General features: G+C 35.8%; 1 protein-coding gene across 8 annotated transcripts in view; it reads left to right on the top strand.

Moving 5' to 3' along the window:
• ANKS1B (ankyrin repeat and sterile alpha motif domain containing 1B) overlaps nucleotides 1–18,852 on the top strand; it is a 436,612-nt gene that overhangs the window by 272,989 nt on the left and 144,771 nt on the right. For all 8 annotated transcript variants that reach the window (XM_071800411.1, XM_071800380.1, XM_071800388.1 and 5 more), the window contains one exon: nucleotides 1,313–1,465. In XM_071800411.1, the coding sequence (XP_071656512.1) occupies nucleotides 1,313–1,465 (153 nt within the window). The remainder of the gene's footprint in view (nucleotides 1–1,312; nucleotides 1,466–18,852) is intronic.

The following is an 18,852-nucleotide window of genomic DNA, read 5'->3' as shown; positions in this document are numbered from 1 at the left end:
TCTCTCCTTTTAGAATTACTTTGTCACTCACTTCAAACTTAAATTCAAAGCCTTATGTTTCTGTCACACTTCACTTGTTTCTCAGAAAGTAGGAATGTACAGAAGGAGACAGGAATGGGAGACAAGCTTTCACCATGCGCAGTGTCACTTTTGCACCGTTGGGAGATTCTATGCAAAACATAAGGTTTCTAAATTTCTATATCTTCTTAACAGTTTACCAGTTAAGTGTATTATCCCGTTAGCAGTAGTTACATTTCTATAGAAAGATCATATGCGTATACCAGTATTGAAAATTGAGGGTATAGCATAATTTTTTCTATTTCATTCTGCTTCCACTTCTGCTATTTCTTCCACTATTGCAAATTAATTTAAAATTCATAAAAACAGTATGGCATAACAAGCTGCACAGGTAGAGGCTTTATACATTTTTATCTTTAACAGCTAGCTTGAAAATCTTCACTTTTGTTACTGAGAGGCAATTGTGAAAGAGAAATTGCAGCTCTTTACTTCTTAACAGCTTAACAAAATTCAGAAAAATAAGATGCCAGTGGTGTATCTTAGTTTCTTACGAAAACAAGATTAATGTGATTATTCTCTCTGTGCCTGTGTTGCTATTTGAATGCAGGTGTTGCGCTTCTGTGTACATCATTCTGTCAATTCCATTCCAATAACATTTGGTTCAATTGTCCAATCTCAAGCAACTTGACAGTCAGAGGCAAATCTAAAATATATTAACGGCCGAAGAGTTCCATATAAAATGTGACCAGGTAGAGGAAACAGACTTTTTAAAGCCTTGTCTGGGGACAGAAAAATATAGTGCTGTTTCAACCATCATAAAATATCAGATAACCTACTAGGAGATATAAATTAGGAATACTATAACCAAGGCAATATGTTTCACTTGCAGTTTGATACCCAAAGATCCAATCCTCAGTCTAATTTCTTCCCCTTCTATGGAATCTTAGGCCCGACTATGACATTTTTGTGCAATCTAATAATGTCCCTTTCTCATTCTTTCTTTTGCTTTCCCTCACTTGTGGATTCTCTGATGTCTAGTAAAAATAGAACTCATGCTACAATCTTGGTATACTCTGGTTTAAAAGGCAAGAAGACATAAGAAAAAGATCCATTGTAAACTAAGTTTTATTAGTGTTTTTGCTCACAAAATTGCTACATGTTGTACTAATCATTAAAAGAATGTTGATAAGAGAATGAGATAGCTCTGACCCAAAGAAAATAATATCAATAGCTGCTGTTCTGAAAGATGTTTAATGAATATTATCACTAATTCTTGCTCATTCTTCTTTTTCAGATGAAGCAGATCGGTCACGATGGCTACAACCCCAGCTCTGTAGCTGAATGGCTGGATTCCATTGAATTGGGTGACTATACCAAATCCTTTCTAATTAATGGCTATACATCGATGGACCTTGTGAAAAAAATCTGGGAGATTGAATTAATTAATGTAAGTTGATCAATTTGTAGCAGTAGTTCCTTCTAAATACATTATAGTCCTTGCCCTTACATATCAAAGTGAAAGCACAGAAACAAATTTCACTACAGATAGTGTCATCAAGTACTGTTAACGATTACATCTTTCATGCCTATACCTGGATTGACTGTTCCCTTTGCTTCCATTTGCTTTGCTATTGTCTTTAGCATGGTATTCAATCAGCATGATTGTGTCACTGCTTCAGGATGCTGAATGACATTTAAAAATATATTTTGTTAGTATATAGCTACGAAGCTGTGCTTTTAAAGTGCCTAACAGTACTTCTTGTAATTATACTTACAGTTTACTTTTTCCACCTGCTCTGACTAAATTAAACACAAAATAAGGAAACCTTAAATACAGTTAATAGGTTATGCTAAAGGAACAATATCTTTTATTTCATTATCACTTTTATATGAGTCAGTTAAATTAGATGCCACACATGGGTAACCATAAACTTCAATGTAGACTGTGCTGCAGAGTAATTTGGAATTAGATAAATTATGTATTGATACAGTGAAGATATTGACAGTACAGCTTTGCAGATGGAATTTTCATTTAAGTTATGTTTCTGAAACTGAGTTGTTTCCTTTTATAAAAGATAAATGGTTATAGCTTTAGATCTGCTGTGGCTTTTGAAATCAACAGTTTTTCTGAAATTTAGGGCAATCCCTACATGGAGAAAAGCCCAATGTCATCCTTTATTGTCTCTTCACAGACAAAAGGCACAGCCTCTTCCTTCCAATATAGGAGATACTGCATGTCTGCCTCTCATTAGTGTCTAACTCCCAGAACAGTCAAAGGCCCACCAGTAACCATAGGTATTTCATATTAACTGAAAGACAAAACCATTGCATGTTAGAATTTATTTTCTTGCTGTCACATTACAGTTAATGTTAACTAGCACGAAAATGTAGAGTAAGGACCAAACTCTGCCTTACATGTTATGTCTGTTGCTTTCAATGTATGTTGTAGGTGTATAATTGAAATCAGGATGTGACTGATGCTATTATGGGTGTCTGCTGCTAAGCTATTTATAACTGTGATTTTTTTTTTCTATATGTGGCCAGAATTTTAATAAGAACTGATGACTCTTTGCTCCAGAAGCTAATATAGATTAACAACCAGCACTGAGTTGAAAAAAAAAGTGGAACTCTCTGCTCACATTGTCTTCTGTAACTTAATTTTGCATCCCAAACATTTTGCCATAATCAGTTTGGAACAAATTACCCTTTAGCTCCCCCAAGTGGATCATTAAAACTTCATTAAAGGCTTGTGGTTTGATTCCAAACTTGCTTAAACCGGTGGAAAGGGTTAATATATTTCTGTAAAATTACGATCAACCAGACCAGTGTATACCCTTCTAACTTTACAGCTTAACATCATGTTCTCATTTAAAACCTGTACTTCTTGGGAAAACACTCCCTTTTGCCATGAGTTGCAAGAAGCAGCTGAAAAAGTGTTGTTTTAATGTTTGTATAGATGTACATATCTATGGAGATAAATATTTTTCCCATGTGACATATTATTGGATTATTGTGTTCAAGAGCATAGTAAACGAAACAGTTCTGCATTTGCAGAATTTCCATTTTAGTATATATTTAATTCCCACCAATCAGTAGTAGCTATCTGTAATGAAATAATGTTTACTGAGAAAATTTGTAGCTTATAAAAATATTTACTATTATTTTTCTGTTTCAATTGAGGGTAATATTTCAGAAATGGACAAGAAATTGGTTTGAAGCATTGTGCAGTCTGGCGGAACAAGATACTTATTTCTGACCAGCAGGCTTGCTGCCTGAAATTAATTTCAAAGGTCTCACTTCACATTCAGGTGATGGCAAACAAGAGCTTATTACAGAAAATTCTTAATAAAGGAATGCATAAAGGTCAGAACCAGTGACTCTGGAATATGACTCCTGACTTGAGTAGGTCAGAATCCAGCCACTTGAAAAACAAGAGAAAAAACAGACTTAACATCCTGAAAATAATTCAGAGTGCCCTTGTTTTAGTGGTTCGTGGTGCTTAAGTTGTAGATGAAGCAAGAAGTTTCATTTACAATTATGCCAAATACACCAAAAAAAATGTATCAAGGTCTGCAAATATGATAACTTTCTCATTTTAGCCATCAGTTTAAACAGTTACAGCCACTGAATCTGACCTAAAAGCCTTTCCTGCTTTGGTGCACAGAATCCCTTAGTTCATATTTGGTGCTTCTTTCCATTTGGAAATCATTCCTGGCTTCTGGAGGGGTAGAAACTGATTTGAAGGTAGAGATAATATTCTCTTTTAAGTAAACTAGCACAACTGAAAGGACAGGGAGAGAAGATTTAATTTTTCACAAGCCCTCCTTTACATCATAAAAAACGAGAAGTATTTAATATCTTCTTTCTACACTTTTTGTAGTCATCAACTCAAATGCCTGTGGATGAAGTTCATGAAGAGTTAGGGTTTTTTTCCAAAATCTAAACTAGTAATAAGGTCATCCTTATGTCTCTCAGTATACTGTTGTGAGTTTTACTTACCACATGTCTCGGAACTTCCATGTGTGATGCTGACCATCACACAAATCTATTTGATTAACTTATTAAAGCAAACAGCTCATCTTTTGAAAGACAGAAAGAAGAAAGCATATTCTGAAAGTCTCCCTGTAGCTGAATGAAGCTAGCCTCCCTAAATTCCCTTTATAAACTATAAAGGATGGTGAAAGAATCCAGAGGATGATTCAGGGTGGTTAAATTATGGTTAATTATCTGGATTGCTTGTTAGAGGAGTTTGTCTCTCCTTACTGACTTAGAGAGATGCTAAGATTAGCTTTAGTATGACTGTTGATCTGCTGGCGGGTAGAAAGGGTCTTCAGAGGGATCTGGACCGGCTTGATCGCTGGGCTGAGGCCATTTGTATGAGGTTCAACAAGGCCAAGTGCCGGGTCCCGCACTTGGGTCACAACAACCCCAGGCAATGCTACAGGCTCAGGGAAGAGTGGCTGGAAACTGCCTGGCAGAAAAGAACCTCAGGGTGTTGATTGTCAGCCAGTTGAATATGAGCCAACCATGTGTTCAGGTATCCAAAAAGGCCAACAGCATCCTGGCACGCATCAGAAATAGTGTGACCAACAGGACCAGGGAAGTGATCGTCCCCCTGCACTCAGCACTGGTGAGGCCCCAGCTTGAATCCTGTGTTCAGTTTTGGACCACTCACTACAAGAAAGACGTGGAGGTACTCAAGCACATCCAAAGTATGGCAATGAAGCTGGTGAGGGGACTGGAGCACGAGTCCTGTGAGGAGCTGCTGAGGAATCTGGGGTTGTTCAGCCTGGAGAAAAGGAGGCTGAGGGGAGACCTTATCGGTCTCCACAACTACCTGAAAAGAGATTGTAGCATGGAGGGTGTTGGTCTCTTCCCCCAAATAACAAGCGATAGAACAAGAGAAAATGGCCTCAAGTTGCACCAGGGAAGGTTCGGATTGGATATTATGAAAAATTTCTTCATGGAAAGGGTTGTCAGGCATTGGAACAGGCTGCCCAGGGAAGTGATTAAGTCACCATCCCTGAAGGTATTTAAAAGATGTGTAGATGAGGATCTTAGGGACCTGGTTTAGTGGGATTTGGAAGTGTTATGTTTACAGTTGGACTTAATGATCTTAAATGTCTTTTCCAACCAAAATGACTCTATGATTTTGTGATTTTATTATTAAATTTAACTCTTCTGAGTTACCTCCTACTCCTGTAGGACACTGGAATAGTCAGAGCTTTGAATCTTCTTATCTTCCTAAAAAAGGACAGTTCTTATTCTAACACTGTTTTACCATCCTTGAAGTTACAATCTAGGCAAGCAAATAAAAAAAAAAAAATGCAAGCAGAATGCCAAGCATATGAGAGAGAGAGATCTGAGACACCAGTGGTAAAAGCCATCTTTCCTCAGTTTCTCTGGTCCTCTAACTGCTTCATTGACATTGAGAAACAAATTTAACATGCAGCTTCCTGCACTTCATTGAAAATTATTGCAGCAAAGTCTACTCTACCTTATGTGCTAATTTCTTTCAGACTTTCAAGTGTGTATATATATATATACACATATATATATACTGTGTGTGTTTCCTCAAGCACAATCAAGCAGCAATTAAAGCATTTCAATCAGAACAGTCACTTTAAAAGTTACTTATTTGTGTTTCTTGTGAGCTCTCACCAGAATTCTCAGTCCTTTTTTAACAAGCCAGACTTGGAAATTTAGATTCTGTTTCACTAATTCATTTGTCATTTAGATCAAGAATTTTCCCAGATCCATTTGCTGTGTTATTTTCTCAGGCATGTGCTTCCTTGGACGCATAGTTCTAATTTCCTTATCCTGCGACTGTAAATTTTTGGAATGCCTTCTCCCAGCATTGGCCTTCACAGCACTTCTGGGTTTGTCTCCCGGGTTTCTTGGCTCATTAGAGAGGTCAGATTCTGTACTCAGATTCAGATATTATTTGATGCTGTAGATATGTGAAGTTTTCTGAAATATATATAATATGAAAAGTCCACTGTGTTCTGAAATCCCCTAACCCCATCTAAAGTGTGCACCTGTGCTTTAAAGTATGAATGCTCTTCTACATGACTAATCATATTATTCTTGTCTGTTATTCTGGATTACTTACATAACCCTCCCCCTCGGGGAGTCACTCTCTTCAGGGAACTTTTACTGAAGAAATTCTTGAGGCAAGATATAAACAGCTTAAAAGCACAAAGCAAGATATTTATCATCTAACACACACAATACACTGTAAGACTAATGAACTAGGCATTAAATCAACCCCCACCAAATGAGTCACTAAGTCTACTGGGCAAGTAGTCATCACTCGGGTAGGGGAGGGCTGGCCTCTCTTGCTCCCTTGGAACAGGCTGATCTATGATGTTGCTGAGTTGATGTCTTCTGATCTCACCTTTTTTCCTGGGGATTTTATAGCTTTTAATGTGAATGTTGTTATCCTTGAATCCTTGAGGTGCCAGTTTCCTCTGTGTCAACAATCTTACGTCTGCAACTTTACCTTTCTTATCTCATATGCCCCCAGCCTGTGTGCTCCCTCACAGCTCCTTCTCACGCCCCAGCAATTTTCTCAGAAGAAAACTGAGAATGGTACCACAGCTGCGCTGTACTGAAAGTAGGCCTTGAATCACAGATAGCTGAACTCCTGGGAGGAGGGTTACATGCAAGTGGCCTGGTTTATAATTTCTTCTCAATTAGTTCATCCTGCACTGCGAGCTGCTTCTATTTGTGTACATCCGTCTTTCACATGGGTGATCCAGTCTTCGTCTCCTGTAACATTAATGTTTACCAATGGCTTCTTAAACTCAATTACTGTCAAGATTTTTAACTTTTGCGGAAGTGTTCTTGATGCTGTCTCTCGCAATTTGCATTTCTTGTTTATATTAGGCTATAATGATTGCTGTTCAGGATCAACGATACTAGAGAGAGAAAATAACTGCCAATGGACTGCCTTCAATTAGTTTATAAATAAATACTTTGGACCCTCCACAACATCAAGTTCCACAATTTAATTTACTTATATACTGTGTGAAAAGGTGATTCTTTAATTATATTAAAGGCTGCTACATGATCATTTCACCGCAGCCTGCTACGTTTTGTACTATAGTAATGAAAGAGCATGAAAATGACCATACTGAAACAGATGAGAGGGTTTACCTAACCCACTGTGCTGCCTATAAAAATGGCCTTGAACAGATGACCAGGGAAGGCTACACGGATTGGACAAGCATATTATGAACTATCTGCATAGCATTCTTCTAGCCATTAATAATTTGGACTTCTGGAATTGGGGAAGTTCTTCCCAACTGATCCTTGTCTTTCTTACCTTGAATGACTTACTATCATAATCAAGTTTTGTGATCTTACTGCTAGTCCTATTTTCTGTAGAAGTTATAAATACATTAAACAGCACAAGTCTAGTCACATATCTCTCCAGAAATTCAATAAGAACCTCCTTTCTCTCTGAAAACATTCTCCTCTACAGTTTCGTGGTTTAACCTCTTCTTCTGTCTTAATTCTTGGATTACTTGGATTTTTTTTTCTAAAAAGCCCTTTAAAAGTGACTTCATAAAAGGACTTTAGAAATCCAGACAAACAGATCAAGCAGATCATAAACCCCATCAACCTACTTTTTGACTGTTTCAAAGAACTCCAGAAGGGTTTTGAGGTATGAGATGTCTTTACATGTAGTCACTTCAACTCCTCCTTGTTGTAGTTATCTGTGTGTCCACTACTAGTACGAATTATTGAATAATTTACCTGGGACATGCTTAGAGGCTGCTATTTTCATGAATCTTCCATGAATTAAAAAAATTTCATCAATTTTGTTACACTCCAGTCCTCAGAAAAAAAAAAAAAAGAGGGGTTTTGAGGGAAAAGTGACACATCATTGCTAGCAATTCAGCAAGTTCATCCTTGAATTCCTTTTCTATTTATCTTTTCTGTGCTATGGTTCATTTTGCACACTTCTATCATTTCTCCTTTCCATCATCTCATTTTCGAACTGAAGAGTCTTAGTCCATTTAGCCATTCCATACTTCCAGAAACCCTTGCTCTGTATGTTTGTAGTCCTCTGTACAGCTCAAATATACAGAGCGCCAGCTACATTTGTCTAATTTTGACGTCAGAACTGCTTTATACATACTAAGCTTGAGCCTATAGCTCTACATAGTAACAACCATTGTATTGAGCTTAGTTCTCAGAGCTCTCATGAGGCCTTAGCCAACTAATGCACCTACAATCTCAGTACAACTTATAGTCTCTGCTTAAAGAACTTAAAAATGGACCACATAGTGCATTTAGATTCCTTGGCCAGGTTAGTATCTCACTTAGCAGCCTCCTCATCTACTTCAGCAAAGCAGATAACAGCTCCACAGCTTGATTGGGTAATACACACCAAACGAATGGATTTTATACAGTCCTCACTTGACAGCTTAATTTCCCATGCTCTATAGCATGAAAATAAAAGTTTTTCTTAGGAGGGCTGTCCTTCAGATTCTGCTTGAAAAATTACTCTGTGACTCTCCTTCTCTTGTTATTACTTAATTTCCCAAGTGTGCCACTCTGCAGAGGCAGTTTTTGAAGAGGAATGAAACATTACATCTCAATAGCATATTCTCAGACGTTGCAGCTGCAGATCTACAATTTCTGTTCCTTTTCCTCTCTGCCTCAGAGCCCTGTGCTGGATTTCAGATCACTGAAAAGAATTAAGAGTTCTTGGAGCCACAGTCTTTTCTGATCTCCCAGAGACACCGCTGACTGAAAAAGATGCCCATAGCTCTTCCCGTAGTTGCTTTCTAAATGGCTCCAACAATTTTGATAATCAGAAGAGCTTTCAGGACTGAAAGTCTGCATTAGCAATTAGCTGTGGGATCCCAACTTTTACACTTGTTGCGTTCAGAAAATTCTCTGTATGACTTTTTCTTTGTTTACTCTTTCCAAATATTCAGGAGCATATTACTAGTGTATTTGATTGAGAAAGTACTTGAAGTTAATTTATGTGAACCATTACTTCTAAAACAGCTACATATATAAACGTGTACATGCACATAGGTGTATATGTATGTATTTGCTTTCAATTATATTCATTTATATATAAAGAATTCTCCAGCAAGCTAAATGATGGACTATCTCACTTCAAAAACAAATGCCACTTCTCTAGAGACAACCATGTTGAGGTACTGGTGCAAAACCATAAGTGTTGTGTTTCAAAGTTTATCTGTAGCATAAAATGTTGGAGAATCATTCTGACACCCTGCAAAAACAAATGTGCAGTACAACAACTGAGGAACAGATATTTCTAGGCTTTAGAAGTTTTATGGAAATCTCTACAGTTTTCTGCCAGCCAGGCTGAACTTTAGATTTTCTTGCTCATCAGTAAAATAGTAGTCTATGTATAAAGATGCATTAAGACATTTAAGAAAATCTTTTCTACTGCATTTGTCGTGTTTTTTATGTTAAATAACTGCAATTTTGAAATGGTTTATGCACAATCTTGATTGGTCTGAGGAAATATGAAGAAAACTTTCAATATCCATTCGAATTCTCTGCCTCATCTATTTGGGAAAGTATCCTAATTAACATAAATAATAGGGCCAAGTATTAAGCAGGTTTTTTGATAATTGCTTATATATATTTCAAATCAAATACTGCAAAGATGAGTCTGGAACTGAATAGCTTTCATCATTATGTATTATTTCCTCATGAATAAGATATGTGTATGAATTTGCTTAGTTTCTCCTACATTAGTAGAACAATGCTGCAAATGAGACTACATTAATATGTGCTAGCTGCTACAGTTGTAAATACAAAAGATAAATTACTCTGTTTCCCTTTGAAATGGGGTCAGTAGATTCACTTCATGTGCAAAAAAAGTTGTGAGGTATTATACATATAGCAAATCTTTCTCCATATTCAGTAGGTGTGTGGATTTTGTTCGTGCAGGGCACCCTCAGAGGTTTTAAAAGGGTTTTAATAATGCACATCTCTGTTTCTTTTGCACAAATGAAATACTTACCAGTTGAAATCATATAGTAAATTTGCTCCATTGAATCTTGCATTTGAAAGTGGTTCTTTCTGCCATCAGATTCTTTCTTCTTTGAATACTGGTAGGATCTCCATCAGTTACTCAGTACCTAAATGATTGTGGATGTTACTGATGATTTAGAAACCGTTCTTATGTTGAGTATTGCAGAAATCTCACTGGAAGCTCTTTAGCCTCAACACATCCATTTCCAGTTCATAACATGTTTAACTCTCAGGTACAGTTTCTGCATGTAATATTTTGTATAGGTAGTGATCTTGTAGCTTTTGAGTGATTTGATGTGAAAACTTCCATCTGTTCCTCATGGTAATGCAAAATACTTTTTAAATACATAATCCTCTTTCCTCTATACTGTTACTTGCAAAATATCAGGAGATGACATAAATCATGGCAATTTCTGAAAACCATTTACTGTTTACCTCTTCCTACTCCCACCTTGGATCGTGGCAGTGCTCAGACTCAGAAGTGGGAGGAAAAACACTCCTTTTAGTTCAAATACAATGCTTTATTCAGTTTACGATACAACATGTTAAAGAAAGAAAGAGAAAGCATTTGCACCCTAGACATTTTCACAGCATTTATTTTTCAGTAGTATAATGATTCTATTGTAATCCATCTGGTGTCCTTTTTCACTAGAGATTATTTAAATAGAAGATATTATGTAAGTACTTTGAAATACTTTCCCTAATTCTATATTTTTATTTCCTTATATTATGGCAATAATAAAAAAAAAAAAAAGTTTTCTGATTAAAAAGTGGTAGCAAAGTAACCGTGTTTAATCAGTAAATCTAGCCATTGAATTTTTCAGATTTCTTTTAATGTTTCCCTTTTCCTGCACTTATCTTTAAATGTAACGATTTTGGTCATATAAAAAATGATATACGTTTTCAACAATCACTTTTACATCTTTGCTCTTTTTTTAGAATTCTTAAAACCAGAGCTTTTTTCTCTCTCTCCTTTTATCTTTTTTCTTTCCCTCTGCCCCACGCTCTCTTCAAAACAAATTATAATCAGGTAGTGATTGGCAGCAATTTTTAGCACTAATAATCAAAGCTGAGCAATTTTAGCACCTATTGTGTTCCACTTGCAGGATCATTTTCTTGTCCTGTAACACACTAGGTAGCACAAATGATTGATTTATAATGCAAGATCATTTTTTTATTAAAGCAACCTACTCTGCCTAGTGCCAAACAGGGCACCGTCTCTGAAGTATTGTAACAAAATCTCCCTCCATTCAGGCAGCAAATAAATTACCTTATCGTCTGATTTTCTGTCTAAAATCTTGGTGTTCTATAAGAAGGTTCATATCTCAAGTCTCAGAATGTGACCTCCTTTCCAGGGAGTACAGCCCAACCCAAGTTTTCTTATTCTCTTTAACAATGCTAGAAAATACCCCCTCTTCCCAGCCCACAAATTCTCTACAAAAACAGATAAAATAAAGAGTAACTAAATATTATGTTGTCCTAGGCAACAACTTGTTCTGCCTTCAGTAGCTGAGAAGAGCCCTGGATAAAGAGTTTTATAGTTTACCAGCTTAACCATTTCAGTGTTGGTGAACCTGTAAGAAAATTGGATTTCTATTTTTAAAAATGTCCTTTTTCAGATCCTTTAATCTGATATTAATTTAGAAATTTTAGACACATCCTATTTTGAATATGATCTCCTAAACAGGCAGTCTTAGGACAGCATCCTTCACTCCAATAATGATTGTAGATTCTAGTAGAGGTGGTTCCTCTAAAATAATTTCATTATGAGTTTTTCAGTTTTCTTTTCTAGGCTGGTTTTCCTGGAATAAATTGATTGTTTTGGATGTCTGCATTTCTTGTCCCCAAACCCTACCTCTTATAGTTCTAGCTTACAGCATTTTAAAACAGATTGTGTTGACTGAAGGTCAATGTAAAATACTTGACGTTCATGCTAGATAAAAGCAAATGAACACAGTGATGTTAATGTTGTAAAGCAATACTTCTGCCTTTACTTTGGAGAAAATTTGTAATGATAAAAGTCATAAAGAAGTATCCCCTGTTTGCAAAGAGATAAAGCTGCAGAATTTGTTGCATAATGTTTTCAAGAACTGCAGTATTATTTTGATGCTTTTAAAAGAATACTGTGTTTTTTCACGTAACTCTCCTGCTCAGCAGTGGGCAAAGGAGAAATCATGACTCTTTAAAATGTTTATTTTTTTTCCTGCTTCTTTGTTGCTTTATAGGATCTTGTGAGGAGTTGATATTTCCAATAAAAATTCCCAAGATCTTGACTAGCATCATTTCTGTTCATGACTGGTTTCAATATTGAAGGAGGACTGAATGGCAGTCACTTTAGCTATAAGGATGTTGAAGATTGGAAACATTTTAGAGACATTTTCCCTGTACAGCAGATTTTGTTAGCATTCTCAGGTGTAAGAGCAAATGCAGTGCTGTACCATATAGACCTATCAAGAGTGATTAATGTGCCAGAAATAGGACAGCAGCATTATCCTGGGTCTTCTGCCTGATTCTCCCTTCTCACATTGTTGAGAGTTAGCATGGATATCCGTGCAGTCCACTGCATTTGTATCATACAGACACAGTCCCAGATTTTAAAAATACCGAGATTATTAATAGAAGTAAGGTCAGAATTTTTCAACACAATAGAGATGAGGGGAAGTAAAGTGTTCACTTAGCTATAAAAGGTTCTATTGCAGCCAACAGGGCTTGAAGTCCTTAAAAGACATCTCCAAGGATTTTGTCCTTCGTTGTTTTTAACTTTCAAAGGCATAAGGTCTCAGTCACTTTCCATAAAGGGCAATTGAAAATTCTGATAGCCAGTGGTGCTGAGAAACCTTTCATATTCAGTCTGTATCATTTCAAAATTACATACCATTATCTCCAGTTATCAGTTTTCTACAGATGTAAATAACACATTGGCAGCCCCAATCTTCACACCCTTGAAATAGTTGTTGGTTGGTATTTGTGATCCCTTTCATAATCATTGAGTCATTGCAAGGTTATTTACATTTAACTCCCAGCTTTTCTTCCTACCTCTGTTTGTATTTTTTCTCATTTATTGCTTATTTTTAAAGAATGTTCTTCCTATCATGGAGAGATCTTAAAAATGCAGTATTCATCATCCAAAAGTAGTATGTTGTACGGATTTGAATTCAATGCAGTAATTTGAAAAAGAATTTGAGAAAATGCAGTTAAACATGTTTCTGCGTGCAATTATATTCAAAATAGTATTCAGACAATGAATTACAATATAGGTCTTGCAAATCTCTTTTGCTGCTCATAAAAAATGAGAAATCTTTCTAGTTTTATGAGGTTCAAAACAGAGAGTCAGTTTCAAAACCTCTTACAATGTTTTATCTGTGTTTTTTCGTTGGTTAACTAAGCACCTGATTCAGATGCAGTAATGACAGAAGATACCGGAAAAATATAGTTAGACCTTACTTATACTTTTGTTCAGGTATTGAAAGCTGGATTAGAACCTGTCTGAGTCTGTCAGGTTACATGAAACACACTCATGAGGAACGGACATATATCAGTTTACTAAATATCATTTTTTATCATTCTGGAGGAGTCAGCCCAAGCTGCTGGCCATTCTGATTTTCTCAGGATGTAGACTCCATGCTGCCACTTAAAGCAACAAATTCAATAATAATAATATTGGGTAGTTGCAGATGAGCTGCTAATCACTGTTTGGCAGTCTCTGTCATCAAAAGGTTTTCTCATCATCCCCTCTTCCAAATATGTGATCTCCTTGAAGATGGAAAACAGTCATAATGTCTTCCTTTAAAATACTTACCCTTCCAGTAAACCACAAAGAAAGGTATGTGCACTCACGTGCACTCATAAAGCAAAAGAACAAGAATTATGTAGAGGTTAGTATTTTAAATGTTTCCGTTCCCACAGGCAACACAGTTCTGCTGTGTTTTCAGTGAATGCAACCAAATACAAGGTAGTTGGTTCTTCCTGTCTTATGAGTTGAATTTATGTAAGATTTATATAAGCAACAGATAAGCATCAAAGCCATAGGTGTGGAGGATGGATGACAAAACACTGAGCTAGTTCATAAATTTACATTATTAAAGAGTAGTGATAGATCTAGGCTGCTTCTTTTGTTGAAGCTGAGCAACAATTTGCAAGCAGAAATAATTATTCTTACCTGCTTTTAATAGCAAAATCTACAGTAGCACTAGTACATGGCATCCACCAAAAATGTTCATTATCTTGGGTTATCTGCTCTGATCTGTGCACATTTTTTTTTGTTAATTTGTGGATCCCTGCAAAGCAGAAGCATAACATATGACTTAATGTGAGAAAAAAAATGACAGAAGTTTAATATGCCTCTAAGCATATGGAGTGGTTGGCTTTGGAAATTCACTGGAACTAAAGCGTGGGAAAGAGGAAACTGAGAAGTGAGGACAGTTAGTAGTAAATGAGGGAGTTATATGCAAGGATGAGATGTCAAGAGTAGGAAGCAGCTGCCATTAAATGCTAGTGGGCTTAGTAAAAAAGACTAGAAATACATAATGAAGTAACATAGCATATATAAGTAACATATAAATCAGAAAAAGATTACATTAAAGTCCTTACCTTATGTCTGTTTAAAATGTAAACAAATTGCTGCACAGCTATATAGAGAATTTCAGATATTCAAAATTATCTTCCACTTTGGTTTTCTCTGTTTTCCTTTAGTCTTCAGATTAGCTTGCTGGCTCTTTGTGGAAGGAAACCATCTTCAAGGATTGCTAGAGTGCTCCTAGAAAACGCTAATATATTATCTAAAATGATAGTTTCTTTCAGTATTTTTACTATTGTTATTAATAAATAATTACAGGATATCAAAATGATTATTTACAAAAAATGAAATATGAACACATCTTATATATTATAGAGGAAATAAAACCATGGATAGTGTTTCAGGTAAGAAGATTTGTGTCTAGAATATGTTGATGTGAGAAAGAGTTTAAAAAAGATTATTTGAAGATGTTTTATTTAAGATAAGGTTCTGGGCAACCTGGGGATTTTGGTATAATGAACTTCAGCTTTTCACCATAAGATTTCAAATGGTCTCTGGAATTCAGATAAGGAAGACAAGCAAACTGGCTGCTATCTTCTCTGCGTTTCCCCAGGGATTTAACACAGATTATTCCAATGTGTCAATGATAAAACTCACTCCCTGTTTTGCAGGAGGTGCTGTTAAGCAAAATGGCTGAGATTTTGTGTTTTGTTGCTGACAATTTGTTATATTTCCATAAACAACGGCATTTTAGCATTCCATTTGTTTTTCTTCTCATAAGTATTTTTTCTGTGTAAGTATGCAATGAGCTGCTGTACTTTGCTTCTGAGAATCAAAGAAGATATTGCTTATAATTCAAGACAGACCCATTAATAGGGCAGCGAAGAATTTTCTTTGGTCCTGAAACTCACTTATTTCATTTGACTGTGCAAGTAGCAATTATCAAGACAGTAAATGTGCTCAGAGGGTCTGAAATATAAATCTTCTGATGGGAAAATGTCAAGGTAAGTTTAGATGAATAAGAGAGCCAGAAATGTGTTTACCGATACTGCAGAAATCTGTCATCAGAATCACAACAGACATAATTCTGAATATCTCAATTCTTGTACTCCGATTCAGTCTTTGTCATGTCCTGACATGTTGAAGGTGGCAAAATTATTTTTAAAAAATAATAATAATGAAAAACAAACAAACAAACTAATATGTTCTTCACTTATCTGTTAAAATGGTAGTAGGATGATGTGGTAAAGGTGATATCTCTGTATAACAAATCATTTTACTGGCTTGTAAAAGAGGTGAGTATTATTGATAATACCCACAGTCAATTTTACATGCAACTAGTAAAATAATAATAATAATTTGACATGTTTATTTGTTTCAGAAGCTAGCTGACCCTTGGCTTTGACAAATACCATGTGGAATCAATTCTTTTTGTTGTTCAGTTTGTTTTCTCCTTCATCCTTTTTATCTGAAGGGCAGTTCCATGAAAATATTTTGGAGCTCTGTTTGCTCTCACTGTGAGTTTCCCCCTGAACTCCTGTTTAGCTGACATGCTACAAGTAAGTTGTGATGGTGCATAATGAACAAACACTGGTCAGTACAATGTAAGTTCTAGGACATATCTGGAGGTTTTCTTCAGCGTTTTCACCAAAGAAGTCTTGCAAGCAGCTGAAAACTTGGCTTGGCAATACATACGTCCTTGTGTGTGTGTGTGTGTGTGTGCATGTGAGTGTGCAAAGTTCAGGAGGTCTTCTGTATCTCCTCATGAAATGTACTGATATTTTAGTAACCCAGCATGTTTATTCAGTGCATTGTTTGCCATGAGCTTGTTGAGAAATTTTAAATGTATGACCTGAGGTGACTGTTGCAGAAAGGTACCTTGAGGTGTATAGGTGATAAGTAACATAAAAACATAGTAACATAAAAAAAAGAAGCATTACACAGTCATCAAATAGGGTAGTGTAACAGAAAAAAAAAAGCATTACGGAGTCATCAAATAGGGCAATGTAATTTAATGTATACTGATCCAATCTGCTTTTTGTGTTACGTTTAACTTGCCGATGTCCTCCATCCTCTGGCTTATATTTTTTAAGAATTTTTCTTTGCCAGCCTTCATATGGTGTTACAGCAAGAGCAATAAAAGCAAGGCCAATGACATTCTCACCATGTTTTGACCCAACCAGTCCCTCCTCACGGATAAACAGAAGGAACCTCCGTTACATTGTTCAGCATTTTAGAGTGCACCATCTGACCAGCCATTCCCAAAAGACTTCAGGTTTCCAATCAGGGTTTAAAGGCACATCATTACTAAGTTATGCCAAAAAAAAGGGTAATGTTGGGCACAATTCATATCTGTGTCCTCAACTGCACATTATATTAATTAGTCTTTTTTCATATTCCAATCATTAAGTGGGTGGAAGTGTAGCAAGACATTGCATTTTTGGAAAAGCCTATGCTTTTCATATACATGTGTTGATTTTTGAGTTCCTTGAGATGATCAGTGCTACAATACTCAATCATGAATATAATGGAAACTTTCCAGATTATCTTATTTCTGCTAAAGCAAAGGAACAAATTGGCTTAAGAAACTATTTTTCATAGCCATATCACAGTTTTGAACAGAAAATTCAACTTTCTTTTAAAAATTTATTTATTCATAATTCAAAAATTTTAAAATGTACAAAATTTTAAAATTACCTTTAAAATATAACTTATACAAAAGTATCATATTGAAAATACATTTCATGTAGCTAGGTAATCACCTGAAATTTGAGACAATTGGAAAGAACTCATGAGTGTTTTCTTTGACCTGTTTTGACCATGCCAGATCATATCCTACTTTAGCAAAAGAGAGACCTAAGAAGGGATAAAATTTCAGTTGCTGGTTGTATCAGTAAAATTAATATTTACAACTCAGACATAGTCATAGAAGATACATGTCTGGATTCTTGCTATAATCATTGCAGATACACAGTGATTTCTTTAACATGATTCATCCTGTCCTAAAGGAAATGCTTAAATTCCATCAGATGAGTCATGCCTTGAAGGTGCCTGTTTCTCTCTGCTAACCTAAAGGGAACCTTATGTGAGTATTGAGGTCTCTATTGTGGGTATTTTACATTCTCTAAGATCATTATCACTCTAAATCCAAACATGGCTTTGTACACAATAAAATACAATAGAAATTATCAACTAAAAATGTGAGATACGGGAAAAATAAAAAGCTATTCTACGAAGAAAAAGAAAAATACAGTCCCAGTATCGAAACTTTTGAGATGAAACCTCTTGCCTCTAGAAACCCATTTCTCAGTTGTGGAAATATACTGGAAAGTCTTGGTATGTTCTAAGAAACTTCATGTAGCACATCATCGTATACCAACACATTTTGTCATTAACAACGACTGCATGTATCAGACTGCCTACTCCTTAGAAACGTCATCTATCATACATATGGGGTTTTTTTCAGTCCTGCAACTATATGCCTCGTTTATTTCTAAAACATTTGTAGCACAAAACAGAGCAATTTTTACATATCTTTTTGAACCCACAGTCTTAGTTTTGTATTGAAAGTGTAGCCAAAGTAAATAATCTCATTTTTATGACATGACGTTTTCATGAAAAAGTCTAGAATAATCCCATGTAAAACAGACTATCAGATTCTGTCTTTCAGTTCCTGTGTTCTATCCAGGACCTCTGTTTCTTATTCAGGCAAGTTAAGTCCCATTCAAATAACGCAGACCCTGATTTTTTAAGGGCTGTGCTCTTTACAGCTACCCCTACATATTTGTACCTAGGTGCACGTGATCTTTTTTAAATTTCATTGCAAGATAATAAAAATTCTGTGTTTGGCAGTTACCAAAAGTATAGCTCTGTACATCTCTCAGGTTCAACTAATATATCTGCTTTATATTTGAAACCTAGAAAACTTTTACAGACATTTTTCTAGTGGTCTCTTAGAAAATGTGTACATATATGAAAAAGAAGGAATGAAATTTGGTAATGCTTTCCTGCTCACTGAAAACAGAGGAGCCATACATTCAGAATCAGCAACTCCTGACCGTATTCCTGAGATTAGTTTAGACTACAAAAAAGTTAAACTTTATTGTTATAGTTATAAAAGGCATGTTATCAAAACATATTTTAAATTGTCCCTCATACTTCTGTGCATCATTTTCACACAGTTTTGCACACAACACCAGAAAGATACTAAGATATGCTTCTGGCAACTGAGAGAAGGAACAAAAAGCTCACAAGATAGTTGACAAAGGCAATTTAGAAGGTATCAGTAA

The sequence above is a fragment of the Patagioenas fasciata genome, chromosome 1 (assembly GCF_037038585.1).
Source record: "Patagioenas fasciata isolate bPatFas1 chromosome 1, bPatFas1.hap1, whole genome shotgun sequence".
Classification (NCBI taxonomy): Eukaryota; Metazoa; Chordata; class Aves; order Columbiformes; family Columbidae; genus Patagioenas; species Patagioenas fasciata.
This window is presented reverse-complemented; position numbering and strand designations above follow the sequence as displayed.